The sequence below is a fragment of the Mandrillus leucophaeus genome, unplaced genomic scaffold (genome assembly GCF_000951045.1).
Source record: "Mandrillus leucophaeus isolate KB7577 unplaced genomic scaffold, Mleu.le_1.0 Scaffold1231, whole genome shotgun sequence".
NCBI lineage: Eukaryota > Metazoa > Chordata > Mammalia > Primates > Cercopithecidae > Mandrillus > Mandrillus leucophaeus.
This window is the reverse complement of record NW_012100666.1, coordinates 165,515-179,515: the sequence shown is the minus strand read 5'-3', so window position 1 is coordinate 179,515 and position 14,001 is coordinate 165,515. Positions and strand designations below refer to the sequence as shown.

Here is a 14,001-nt window from a genome sequence, read left to right as displayed (position 1 = left end):
TGTCAGGCACTGTGTCACTTGCTGATTTATTGTACTTTCTCACTTAGTTGTCATAATAACACCATAAGGTAAGATGGTTATCTAATAATATAATGAATAGAACAAATTGGAAGTTTTATATTTATAGAGAAATGGTCATGTAAGCAAGGAAGGTTCCTTAAGAAAGATGACTTTTGAACTTGTCTAAAGAAGTAATCAATTTGTTCAACAGAAAATATTTACTGAGTGCCTTCTTTATGTGCCAGGCATTGCTCTGGTTCGAGTAATAGAGCCGCATTAAAGTGAACAAGATCCTGCCATCCTGGAGATTATATTCTAGTAGTGAGAGATTGATGATAAGCAATGAATAAATTATTGTTTATAAATAAGATACTGTTTACAATATGATAAAGATGTAGGAAAATAAAGAAGTAGAACTGGACCGAAGTTGGGAAGGGCCTTCCTCCCAGGGAAGGCCTCAGGGAGAAGGTAACATAGGCCAGAAACATGAAGGAGGTAAAGGAGTGAGTTACTCAGTTATTTGGGAAGAGTGTCCCAGGGAGAAGATAATGTATCTCCATTAAACTAACAGTCATGCTTGGAAATGAGCATGTTTGTAGGTTTCCTAATGATACACAAAGACATATGCCCAAGAAACACTTGGCTAGTTTTGAAATTTCTCTGTTACAGTGTATTATCAGCATAGTGTATGTTAATTAAAGATGGAATAGAAAGTTTTCAGTGAGCAGGTCTACATGCATTTTGAAATTATACCTGGAAACCAAATGTAGTCTTTTCTTTGTTTCAGGTTGTTATGGAACACTGGGGATGGAGTCTGGTGTGATCGCGGATCCTCAAATAACAGCATCATCTGTGCTGGAGTGGACTGACCACACAGGGCAAGAGAACAGTTGGAAACCCGAAAAAGCCAGGCTGAAAAAACCTGGACCGCCTTGGGCTGCTTTTGCCACTGATGAATACCAGTGGTTACAAATAGATTTGAATAAGGAAAAGAAAATAACAGGTTAAAAGATAAAATTTTCTAGAGCAATTTGTAACACTTATTTTATTTGAAAAACTGGTAGCATCTAAGATTTTCAGAGAAAATTAAGACATTAAAATTTTAATTATATGGTTTTATGTGTTTGCACTGATGTTAATATTACTGGAGACACATTTAATGAAACATGGCAGAGAAAAGGAGTTATTTGTGTTGTCAGGGTTCTCTAAAGGGACACAATGGATAGGACAGATGTATATATAAAAGTGAGTTCATTAAGGTGTGTTGACTTACATGATCACGAAGTAAAGTCCCACAGTAGGCCATCTGCAAGCTGAGAAGCAAGGAAGCCATTCCGAGTCCCAAAACCTCAAAAGTAGGGAAGCCGACAGTGCAGCTTTCAGTCTATAGTCAAAGGTCCAAAAGTCCCAAAGCTGAGAACTTGGGAGGGTGATGTTCAAGGGCAGGAAGCATCCAGCATGGGAGAAAGATGCAGGCCGGGAGACTTAAGCCAGTTTAGTCTTTTCACGTTCTTCTGCCTGTTTTTATTCTGGCGGTGCTGATGCTGATTAAATGGTGCCGACCCAGATTGAGGGTGGGTTTGCCTTTCCCAGTCAACTGACTCAGATGTTAATCTCCTCTAGCAACACCCCCACAGACATACCCGGGAACAATACTTTTCATCCTTCAATCAAGTGACACTCAGTATTAACCATCACGGTATTTAATTTGTAACAGCTTTTTGTTTCCATTGTACTGAAACTCTTTTTTAAGGTAGTGTTTCAGTAAAGTGGTCTTGAGACATCTAAAATAACAGTCTCTTACAGTCATTAAGAAAAATTCGTTAAAGGAGTCCATTTTAAATGATGAGATCATCAATTTTCCACATGTGCAGAGTATAAATTTAATTTAGGGGAACTTAGCAAATGGTCAGAATAATTGGTTGGGATTGGTTTAATTTTGTTAAAATATTTATTTTGTTTTGGTACTGTAAATAATACCAATAATCATCTTTAATCTGTTCATTCCCAGGAATCATCTTACCCAGTAGTCAAAATCTGTTTTACGACATTATAAACACAAGACACCAAAATAGAACAGTTCTTTACTTAATGCACACCCATAATTCTTCCTATCTCTCCAAGGAAATAAGGCCAAGGATTTAGTAATTGTTATGATGAAAACGTGCACTTGGATATGGAAATGAGCCTTAATTAGAAATGTTTGAGCTGTGCATTTCAAGTGTTTATACTTTGATGCTGAACAAACTTAGAGAATCAGACCATGTGCATTAATGAAAGCAACTCTTCATTCCCCAGGCATTATAACCACTGGATCCACCATGGTGGAACACAATTACTATGTGTCTGCCTACAGAATCCTGTACAGTGATGATGGGCAGAAATGGACTGTGTACAGAGAGCCTGGTGTGGAGCAAGATAAGGTAAAATGATTACCAAGGTATTTTTAAAAAACATTTTTAAAATGGGCGGTTGCCAAAAGTCACAGAGCTTTCCTGTATGAAAGAGATGTAGAAGTTAAGAACATCTTATACTACCCTCTTGCGGTTATTTTAGGTAGTGCTATTGGCCTTACTCTTCTGACTTTAGAAAATTCTCAGTGGTTCTAGGTTCCTTTTGGTGATTGTAACGGTGAGTACTTTTTTGATTTTTGTCATTGCATTTTTAATTGAATTGTTCAGACACTTTATTAAGAAAATCTAAAAGGGACCTCGTAATTTCTTATTTTTATGAAGCTTTTTACAATTCACCGGATGATGGAGAGCCTTTGTTCCCAGATTTCTACTCTGTAGGCAAGAGGTAAAAAAAGAATAAAGCTGAAAACCAGCATGCATTAAATTATGGGATATTATAGACTTGAAAATTCATCTGAAGATCATCTCACCAACTTTTATCTGGGAAACTTCTGTTTTTTCTTACATGAAGAATTGCTCTAGCATCTAATTATAATTATGGAATCTTTGTTTTAGTTAGCAACAAATTATGAAGATGCTGGAATGAGCCAGAGGAAATGATAAGGGGTGGGGAGCAGGCAGAGATGGATGTTATTCAGATGTGTATCCCTTTGATCTTTAAATGGAGGAGTCCTCGTGCCTAAGGAAGATAGATGTCTCCCATCAGTACCAAAACTATGGGGCTGGGCATGATGGCTCACTCCTGTAATCCCAGCACTTTGGGATTGCTTGAGCTCAGGAGTTTGAGACCAGCCTGGGCAACATGGCAACACCCTGTCTCCACTAAAAATACAGGAAATTAGCCAGGCATGGTGGCGCATGCCTGTAGTCCCAGCTTCTTGGGAGGCTGAGGTGGGAGAATCACCTGAACCCAGGAGGTTGAGACTGCAGTGAGCTGTGATCACTCCATTGCAATCCAGTCTGGGTGACAGAGGGAGACTCTGTCTCAAAGTGGAAAAAAAGAACTGAAACGATGACGTTTTTTTCAAACTTTCCTGAGTTTGATTTTGATTACATATTTTTATTTTTTATCATGTATGATTTGCTAAAAAGTCTTCCATTACTACTTTTCTCATCTCTCCGTTCAAAAACCTCCAGGGGCTCGTTATCTTTCATATGCATCTTAACTCCTTTTATTCAAGGCCTCTTTCTTCTTCTCTTCTCCTTGGCTTCACATGAACTTCATCTTTGGTGAGCCTCTCCCTGTTACAATAACAATACCATCTCCATACATATCTTGTACTTCATGCCCCTGAACTTGACTGCTGTTTATTCCTACCATGTCCATATTTATTTGTATCACATTTATTGTGCTTGTGGAATATAGCTAAATTTTTGGAATTTTAAGAATTGTTCAGGCTTATACTATAAAAACTTCTAACAACATTAAATGGTATTTCTGAAAAAGATTCTTTGTTGCATTCATTTTTGAAAGGTAATTTCTCTAAATGTAGAAATCTGGGTTGGCCAGTGGTTTTTTTGTTTTTGTTTTTTCCTTTCAATAATTGAAAAACGTTGTCTGCTGTTTGCTGGCTTGCATTGTTTTTGACAAGAATTCTGCTATTATCTCTGTTCCTCAAAATGTGATACATCTTTTTTTCTGTGGCTCCTTTTAAGGTTTTCTTTTCATCATTTGTTTTAAGCAGTTTGATTGATGTGGCTTTGTAATATTTTTCTTCCTTTTTTTTTTTGCTTGGGGTTCTTTGAGCTTTTTGGATATGTAGGTTATGATTTGCATCAAATTTAGAAATTTGTAGTTCTTTTTTTTTTCAAATATTTCCTTTCCCCAATTCTAATTTTATGAATATTATGACCCTTAAAGGTATCTCACCATTCACCAATGCTCCGTTCTTTATTTTTTTCAGTCTTTTTCTCTTTGTGTTTTAGTTTGAAAGTTTTCTGTTTTGTCTTCAAGTTCACTAATCTATTCTTCTGAATTGTCTAATCTGTTATTCCCATCCAATGTATTTTTATCTCTGATACTGTACTTTTCACCTCTAGATGTTCAGTTTGGGGGTTTTAAGATGTCTCCAATGTGTCTATACTTTTCTCTATCTCTGGAACATAGAGCATATATAATAGCTCTTTTAATATCCTCATCTGCTAATGTTATCCTATGTCATATATGGGTCTTTTTATATTGATTGATATTATGGATCGTATTTTACCTGCCTGAATTTTTTTTATTGGATGCCAGACATTGTGTTACATTGTTTGGTACTGGGATTTTTTGTTATTATTACTCCCTGAAATATTTTTGAGCTTTATTCTGGGATTGTAGTTAAGCTACTGGAAACAATGTGATCTTTTCAAGGCTTGCTTTTAAACTTCATTAGGCAGGACCTGGACAGCCTTTAATTTTCTCATTTTTCTCCACCACTGAGACAATACTGTTCTAAGTACTCACTGCAGTGTCCCATGTATTACGAGGTTTCTCGTTCTACCTGTTGGCAGTGTAAGGAATTCCCAGACCTGGGGAGCTCTGAGACTTGTCCTGCTGACTCCTTCCAGTGTTTCTTTTACTGGCCATAGGTCATTTCTTTACATGCAGCTGAAGATTTAAGGGAAAACTCCTTATACATCCTGGAAGTGCCTCTCTCACACACACACTCTATCTTTATAGTTCTCTTCTCTCCTAATCTCTGCCTACAAATTCTAGCTACCTTGTTGGCCTCCCACTCTCAGCTCTGTCTCCGCAACTCAGTGAGAACGGCAGGCTCTGTTGGGGATCTCTCTCCCTGCATCGTGGCCTGGAAACTCTACAGACAGTACTGGGACAATAAATAGCAGGCCTCACCTTATTTGTTTCCCTTCTCTCGGTCATTATTGCCCGAGGCAGCCTGTTGGCCCGAGTCTGAGAACTGTTGTTTCATATATATTATCCACTTTCTCAGGTATGTTTAAGGCGGAACAATAAGTCTAGTCCGTTACTCTCACGGTCAGAAATGCAAGTCCTCACATTGAATTGTATGAATTAACAGACTTTTCCCGCTCATCTAAGTCCATCTGCTCCCTCATCACCTCCAACTCAAGGGTAATTGGTGTATTCATTGTACCCTTTTCTGAGCCTGCACATGTGCATGAGCACAAGAGACTGCCTTTGGTTTTGTTTTCAGAAAATGGGATTAGTATATATACAATTTGTTTTCATAATATGTCACTTTCTAACATTATACCATATTTATGTGTGGTAATCAATAAAATTTCAGTTTCTTGAGGGTGGGAACTGTAGCATCCATATCCATTTTCTCTTCATGACACCTCACATACTTCCCTGTACATGCGGATTCTCAGTAAATGCTCATAGGCTGACGATAGCAAATCTTTTTTACTCAGTTTTTATAAAACCGAGACAGCAATATAGGGGAAGATCTTAAAGATAGTTTTTATGTGTTAAAGTAATGATTTGTTATCATCCCTGTTCCACCAATATAGTAAGAATGAAAATAATGACCTTTATTTCAGAGTAATATCTGAGGAAATCACGGGAGCTCATTAGCATGGAAGCTATTGTAACTGCAAAACAAACTTTTTAGGAAATGAAGGATATTAACACATTTTTCAAGATGTATAGTCTAATGCCAAGTGAATTAGCCCAGAAGAGATAGAGCCACAATACTTGGAAATAACTTGATTGAGAAGTTAAACATTTACTTAATCTCACCTTAGCTGATTAAAAAAAAAATCACTTTGATTTTAGGCAATATATTTATTAATTATTAATTAGACTTATTAATTAATGGTCTTTAGAAACTACCTAGTTGATCTGACCTAGAGAACAAACAGGGCTCTTTCTAGCTTATTGGAGGCTATGGTTAAGTCAGAAGACCCAGAGTCAAGTTGCTGCCCTGTCATTGACTAGCTGTGCAATCCACTTACAGATTCCTGTGCCCTCCTATTTCATAGGGTTGTCTGAATTAGTTGCATTGAAATGTTTTATAAATAATTTAAGTGCTGGTCCATTATAAGATACTATCATGATTTGCTTGAAGTAGAATGAGACTCACCTAAACTCATATTTTTACCTAGGGATTATTTTTATAATGCATTTGTTGCTATTTAGTTACAATCATTAAATTAGTCACAGGTCAAGTGTGGTAGCTTACACCTGTAATTCCAGCACTTTGGGGGAGGTCTAGGCGTGAGTATTGCTTGAGGACAGGAGTTTGAGACCAGCCTGAGCAATATAGCAAGACCCCTTTCTACAAAAATAAAAAGTCACCAGGTGCAGTGGCTCACTCCTGTAATCCCAGCATTTTGGGAGGCTGAGGCAGGTGGCTCCCTTGAGGTCAACATGGTGAAACCATGTCTCTACTAAAAATACAAAAATTAGCTGGGTGTGTTGGTGCACACCTGTAACCCCAGCTACTCAGGAGACTGAGGCAGGAGAGTTGCTTGAACTTGGGAGGAAGAGGTTGCAGTGAGCCAGGATCGCACCACTGCACTGTAGCCTGGGCAACAAAGCGAGACCTCTTCTCTAAATAAATAAATAAATATTGCCATACATGTTGGCATATGCCTGTGTAGTCCTAGCTACTCGGGAGGCTGAGGTGGGAGGATCGTTTGAGCCCAGGAGTTCTAGGCTGTATTGCACTATGATCCTGCCAATGCATTCCTTGGATGACAGAGCAAGACTCTATCTCTAAAAAAATTAATACTTTAAGCATAAAATAGCATTTCAAAGTCACTTCTAGTTTAAATAGCAGCATGGAACGAAAACCAGGATTATAATAGGAGAGCTGTCTTACGCAGTTTATCCAGTAGGTGGAGGTATGTACCTGTTATATGTTTGTTAGTGTATGTTCCTTAGTATATGTTCACCTTCAGCCTGTTGAGAGAAAAATTATGAAAAGTACACAAGCAAAATATTTCCCCTAAGACCTGGCATGATCAATTTTGTTTTACTTTAAAAATTAATATATTTAAATAGTTGCTAATTCCACAGGACTAGAGTTACTAATTTATTAATAGGATAAATTGTCTCACTGGATTTGAAACCTTTTACCCAAATGCCAAGTTAGCCCTCTTGTTAAGTTCTTAAATCATCTTAAAATCATTTCTATATTAAATATTTTCTTTTATAAACTTTTGATAAAAATGTGCAGCATCTTAATAGTTTTCCAAATTGTGATTATTTTCTTAAAAATTAATCCTTATTGTCATACTTTACAGATGTAATTTAAGGGCTAGAGCAAAGAACAAAAACATGTTTAAGTGGAGAAATTTAGCCCTGACCGCTGTTGATTTAAAGTACCAATTTTTTTGTTGTTTTTTTTAAAGGTATTTCAAGGAAACAAAGATTATCACCAGGATGTGCGTAATAACTTTTTGCCACCAATTATTGCACGTTTTATTAGAGTGAACCCTACCCAATGGCAGCAGAAAATTGCCATGAAAATGGAGCTGCTCGGATGTCAGTTTATTCCGAAAGGTAAAGAGATGGTGTGTTTAAGACATGTTACTTTTACTGGATTGCCAATTTAAAATGATTTTGCTGTTCTCAGAGAGAATAATTAATAATGTGAGTGTTTTTCTGGTTAAACTGTAATTACAATATCTTCTTAAAGGGATTTTTAAAAAAGAAATGGTTACCATATTAAAAAGTTACTTATCAGAATGGTTTCCAAAATTATAAGTGGAAGAAGAAATAGCATCATTCATGAGATAATGTAAATGAGATCACTTTCCAAATTTAGTCTCAATCGTAATAATTTTAAATCAGGTCTCATGTACTATAATATTTGTTTAACATAAGCATGAAAGATTGTAACAATACATTTAAAGCAAGAATAATTTATCTCAATATTACACATTTTAATATACTGTTTACTGTTGTACCCCCAAAGGCTCCCACAGTGCCTGACACATCGTTGACCCTCCATAAATAATTATTAAATGAATTGAATAAAGTGGATGACTCCTTTATAGCTTTAGCATTCAACATCACTTTCCACCCCATTATTCTCCTTCCTAAGATTATTTTCAGATGATTTAGTTATTTAAAAACTGAGAAATCCTGGCATATTTGTGCATTTATTGCAGAGTATAATGTTTATCCTTCCAATATATTTCTCTCTGAGAGTTAAAATTATTCTGCAGAATTAAATAGAAAATATTGAAGACATATAACATTACTATTTTTAACTATGATTTTTAAAAACAAAATGTTTAAATTTTTCTAAACCATTTTTCAAGGTCGTCCTCCAAAACTTACTCAACCTCCACCTCCTCGGAACAGCAATGACCTCAAAAACACTACAACCCCTCCAAAAATAGCCAAAGGTATGCCTGTTTTTAATGTGAGAATTTGATATTCCTTGGATTTATGGTGCAACTTTCCAAAAATATATTAAAAGCATTATCAAATAAGTTTATGTTAATCAAGTTGGTACAGATTAAAAAGAGCTTTTAAAACTTTTTTAAAGGTCGTGCCCCAAAATTTACGCAACCACTACAACCTCGCAGTAGCAATGAATTTCCTGCACAGACGGAACAAACAACTGCCAGTCCTGATATCAAAAATACTACCGTAACTCCAAATGTAACCAAAGGTATGCAAACATGAAAATGAACGCCTAGTACATAGGGTATTGTTTTGTTTTTAACTCAAGTTTTCACGGGCATTTTTAAACCCTCAGTGTCTTTTCTTCCAACTATAGTTTTTAAGTATAGCAAAAAAAAATGATTTTCTTTCATTGGAAAAGACTGCATTGATCTAAGTTCTAGTCTCTGCTGCCGTGTAGAATTGCTCTTTAAATATTTAGAGGAGGCCACTGTGTTGCAGGCCTCCTCTTGTGATCTATTTTTCCTTACAGCTAAACATACTGACTCTCAGGCTTAGAAATACAGTATTTTCTAGAAATAACTGAAATCATAGCAGGAAACAAACGTGTTTCCCTTGATAATATATTAATTTGATGGATAGGGAACTTGATGGCAAAAAGGAGAAAATAAAAACAATTTTAGTGGAAACTAATTGTTAAAAAATACTCTTGAGTTAACATATTCATAAAGAAAAAAAACCTTTGGTCTGTTTTTAAGTGTTTGCAATTATATTTTTTAAGATTATAAATACAAATTTATTAGAATTTACTTTCAAGTTTTGTTATCAGTGATAAATAAGGTCTCAAAGTATATAAAACATAGTAGTCTTACTAGTTGTTGAAAAACAAAATTTCAATTGAATTCAAAAAAGTGTCAGTGTCATAGTAGACTAAGTATTAGGGTTTCAGCTACTCGGTTTCAGGAAAGTGCGGAGAGAGAAAGCAATTCATTCAAAGTAATTTGTGCCACCTAGAATTTCAGTCATTCTCATTTTTTGAAAGTTTGCCTGGATTCAGATAACTTTCTCTGACTTGCCCAAAGAGAGAATCAAGAGTTCCCAGAGGCAGGAGATCCTCAGCATCTTTTAGCTGCTTACCAGTTGTCAGAAGGCGTGTAGTCAGGCAGAATCCCAGACCACATGCCTGAACGGAGATCTGTCACTGAAAAGTGTTGCTCATCTTAAAATCTGATTGCATCTTAGAACCTCAAGGCTAAAAGAGTCCTTAAATAATTTCCTTCCAGAATTAGGATCCCTGTATGCCCAAAAAGAATAACAAAGAATGAGCTGGTCTTCTCAGAGACCTCCTGTCTCTTTTTTGGGGGGATGGTAGTATGTGAACTTATTTTTTGAATCTAAGAAGATGTTTTAAGGCCTCTGATTAAATCACACAGCATCCATCTAAACTTGAGTGTCCTCTCTAGTCTCACAAATCTTACGGAAAAAGCACATTTACTGTTGTGAATTCTGAGTACTTTCTAGTCTAAGTCATTATTTCTGTTTACACACTTCTCCATTCTTACAGCCAGGCTGAGAGTGATTTCATGGAAAAGATTATGTCATGGTCAGATTTGTGCCTCTGTAGTTTCCAGGTCCTCCCTCAGTGGGGCCTGTGGCACCAGCTGGCTGTCCTTCTAAAAGGCTGTAGTAGCTCTTCTGTCTGTTCTCAACTGTAGCTATTTTAAATATTCCCCTTATTTTCAAACCCTTCACTCAGATATCTTCACCCACTCTCAGTTACTGCTCCAACTTCACAGAGAAAGTAGGGAGTTTCCTTCCAGTGAAACTCCCTTTTTGTGGTGCCAACAAACCTATCTGTAGCCTCTGTTCACTGCAGTGAAAAGGGGGCTTCTTTGTGTTGCACAAGGCTGATTATATATCACCTGTGCCCTGGTTTGCCTCCATCCACCTCTCAGGGACCCGATCTTACTGATTATCCTCTTCCTCTCCTATATCTTCAGCCTCTCTCTCTTTTGAATATAGTTGTTTTAAGGAATAAAGAAGATGCTGCAGATTAGACTCATTGCAGTGTCCGGCTCTGAGCCCCCAGTAAATATCAGCAGGTGCTGCTATTGTCATCTTCATGGCAAGTAGGGGGTTGAGGGACAAAGGAAGAAACTAATATCCCAAATGACCTTAGGCAGATCATTTTCTATATCTGGGCCCAGAATTCCTTATCTCTGGAGTGAAATTAGGGGATTAAATTATCCCGAAATCTCTCCCAGTTCCAGCATGTGCTGGCTTCTGACCTGTTCACACACACATTTCCAATTGACTTTCTTAACACCATGTTGTTACCTTCCCATATATATGTGAATGCTTTGCCATTATGATTTAACATCATTTCAATTGCTGGATTATTTTCTCTTGTAAGGAGGATACCATGATTTATTCCCTCTCATTTTTGGGCATTTGGATTATTTCCAATTTTTCACTCTTATGCAGAAACAGGGAGAACATCTTTAAGGATGCATCTTTTTTTAGTTTCTGAGAGTAAATTCTAGGCATGGAATTGCCAATAGATTTTTGCACATATTGCCCAAAAATGCCAATCAGTGAGATAGTATCAGTTTATATTTCCATTAAAAAATACCTGTTTCCCAGTGGCCTCTTCATCAATTCGTTGCTGTTTTAAATATTTGCCACTTTGATTAGCAAAAGTAGTATTTTGTTCTTGTTTTAACTTTTTTTGTGTTGGTTGTTTAACTTATATTTCTTTGAATTCTAGTGAGGCTAACATATTTAATGGTTACCTGTATTTTTTAATGTACTGCTAGTTAATCTCTACTGATTTTTCTCTTAATTGTTTGGACTTGACTTGTAATGCCCTACATTATAATAATTATTTACAGTAACTCTTCACATATGTAGAAAATATATTTTCCCAATTTTTCATTTGTCTTTCAATTTTATTTTAGTGATTTAAAAACTTAGGAAAATTTCAAATCTATACACAGATGGAATGAATAGTGTAACAAGCTTTTGTGTATCTGCAAAAACTGTATTCTGCAGTTACCACCACATGCCATAGTCTTGACAAATAATGTTTATGGTATTTCTGTGAGGTAGAAAAATGTTGAAAGATGATGTGGTTAATTTTCCCTAGTGATTTCTGCCTTTGGTGTTAATATGGCTTTTGTTTGTCTGTTTTTGTCTTTGTAACTTCAGATGTAGCACTGGCTGCAGTTCTTGTCCCTGTGCTGGTCATGGTCCTCACTACTCTCATTCTCATATTAGTGTGTGCCTGGCACTGGAGAAACAGGTTTGTACATAACTAGTTCACCTGAGCCCAAAACCACCAAATGTGAAGTAGAAGCTAAATATAGAATATGAACTACATACAGTGTTTACCTGTTTGAGAGTAAGAGTTAAGGTAGTTATTAGAATGAAAATTTCATGCTTCTCCTTTATTCCCATTAAAAATAAGTCAGTTCAGTTCCACAATCAGTTAGTAAGTACCTTTTTTGTATCAAGTTCTGCATTATACACTGGGATATGTACATTAATAGGAACAATTTCTGACACATGATAATTACATTTACTTAAAGAATGAGACACAATTCCTTTCTCTGAAGTGTTTAGCAGGGTTGACTAACAAGAAACTATGTCATGTGGTTTGATGAGTTATTTATGTTTTACTAAGGAGAACCATGAGAATTAACTGAAATTTTTTCTTCAGGAAAGGGGAATCCTTAAGTTTAGCTTGCTTTGCCTTAAAGGAATTGTAGTTGGCTAGGTAGAGGAAGGTAGATGTCTTTGTTTGGGCTGCTATAAGAAAATACCATAACCTGGGTGACTTATAAATATAGAATTGATTTCTCACAATTCTGGAGGCTAAGAAGTCCAAGATCAAAACACTGCAGATGTGATGACCAGGGAGGGCCTGCCTTCTGGCTCATTCATCGACAGTGCCTTCTTGCCCGATCCTCACATGGTAGAAGGGATCAACAGGCTCTCTCAGGCCTCTCCTGTAAGGGCACTAATCCCATTCATGAGGACTCTGCCTTCATGACCTAATCACTTACCAAAGCCCCACTTTCTAATAGCATCACTTTGAGGATTAGGATTTCAACATACGAATTTTGGGGAGATGCAAATATTCAGACCATAGCAGTACAGAATGTCCCAACCTGAGCGAATTGTTTGAGTGAAGGCACAGAGATACGGAATGTAGGCAAAATAGTGAGTCATCGCATGTACATTTGGCATGGGAGAGTCCTAAGAAGTAACCATAGAGGTGCAGTCTGGGCCTGGATCAGGAAAGGCTTTTCTAGAAGAGAGAAATTAGATTTTATTCTATAGATGGAAAGTCATTGAGTGTTAAGCAAAGAGGTGATATTGTCAGCTGATCGTTCAAAGATGGTGGCAGTTTTGAAGGTAGATTGAAGAGGAGAGAGGCTGAGAGACTTAGCAAGATGAGTTAGGAAACCACTTAGGGCGGGCAGGCACATAACACGCTGATTCTAGGAAAGGGAGAAGAGTTGAAGAGGAGACGTTTCCCAGTAGCATCGACAGGATGCATGACTAGTTGTCTAGTAAGGAAGAAGTGATACAGGAGGAATCTGAGGTTTCTGGCTTGTGCAGTTAGACCAGTCATGAGTTGAGATAACAGAGCAGGAGGGACAGGTTTGGTGGAGAATGAGAGTGACTTCATGTGTTCAGCCATTCAACAAATATTTGAATACTTGACTCTTACCCTGTCCCAAGTATTGAGCCATGTGCTGGGGATTCCAGTGATGAACCCCAAAGCTTACAGATTAGGAACAGATGCAACGCAAAAAAAAAACCTCCCAGCTGTAACACCAGCCATAGAATATATGCCATGGGAGGAAGCTGGCGGATCCCACCTTCATGAGCAGGCTGTCTGAGCAGAGACACAGTGAGTGAGTATGAGAACAGTAGGGAAAGGAAAGAGCTTTAGGAAATGCCAAAGAGGAAAGAGCATGATGCATTTAAGGAACTTAGCAACAGCAGTGGTAATAGTGATGAGGCCCGCAGCAGCAGTAGCTAATTTTTATAGACAATTGAATGCTAGGCCGGGCGCGGTGGCTCACGCCTGTAATCCCAGCACTTTGGGAGACCAAGGCGGGCGGATCACAAGGTCAGGAGATCGGGACCATCCTGGCTACCACGGTGAAACCCCGTCTCTACTAAAAAATACAAAAAACTAGCCGGGCGAGGTGGCGGGCGCCTGTAGTCCCAGCTACTCGGGAGGCTGAGGCAGGA

General features: G+C 37.4%; 1 protein-coding gene across 1 annotated transcript in view; it reads left to right on the top strand.

Annotated features, from left to right (window-relative positions):
* DCBLD2 (discoidin, CUB and LCCL domain containing 2) overlaps positions 1–14,001 on the top strand; it is an 88,318-nt gene that overhangs the window by 66,397 nt on the left and 7,920 nt on the right. The window contains exons 6-11 of the mRNA XM_011971630.1: positions 788–1,003; positions 2,299–2,423; positions 7,734–7,884; positions 8,649–8,735; positions 8,879–9,004; positions 11,944–12,037. Coding sequence (XP_011827020.1) covers positions 788–1,003; positions 2,299–2,423; positions 7,734–7,884; positions 8,649–8,735; positions 8,879–9,004; positions 11,944–12,037 — 799 coding nt within the window. The remainder of the gene's footprint in view (positions 1–787; positions 1,004–2,298; positions 2,424–7,733; positions 7,885–8,648; positions 8,736–8,878; positions 9,005–11,943; positions 12,038–14,001) is intronic.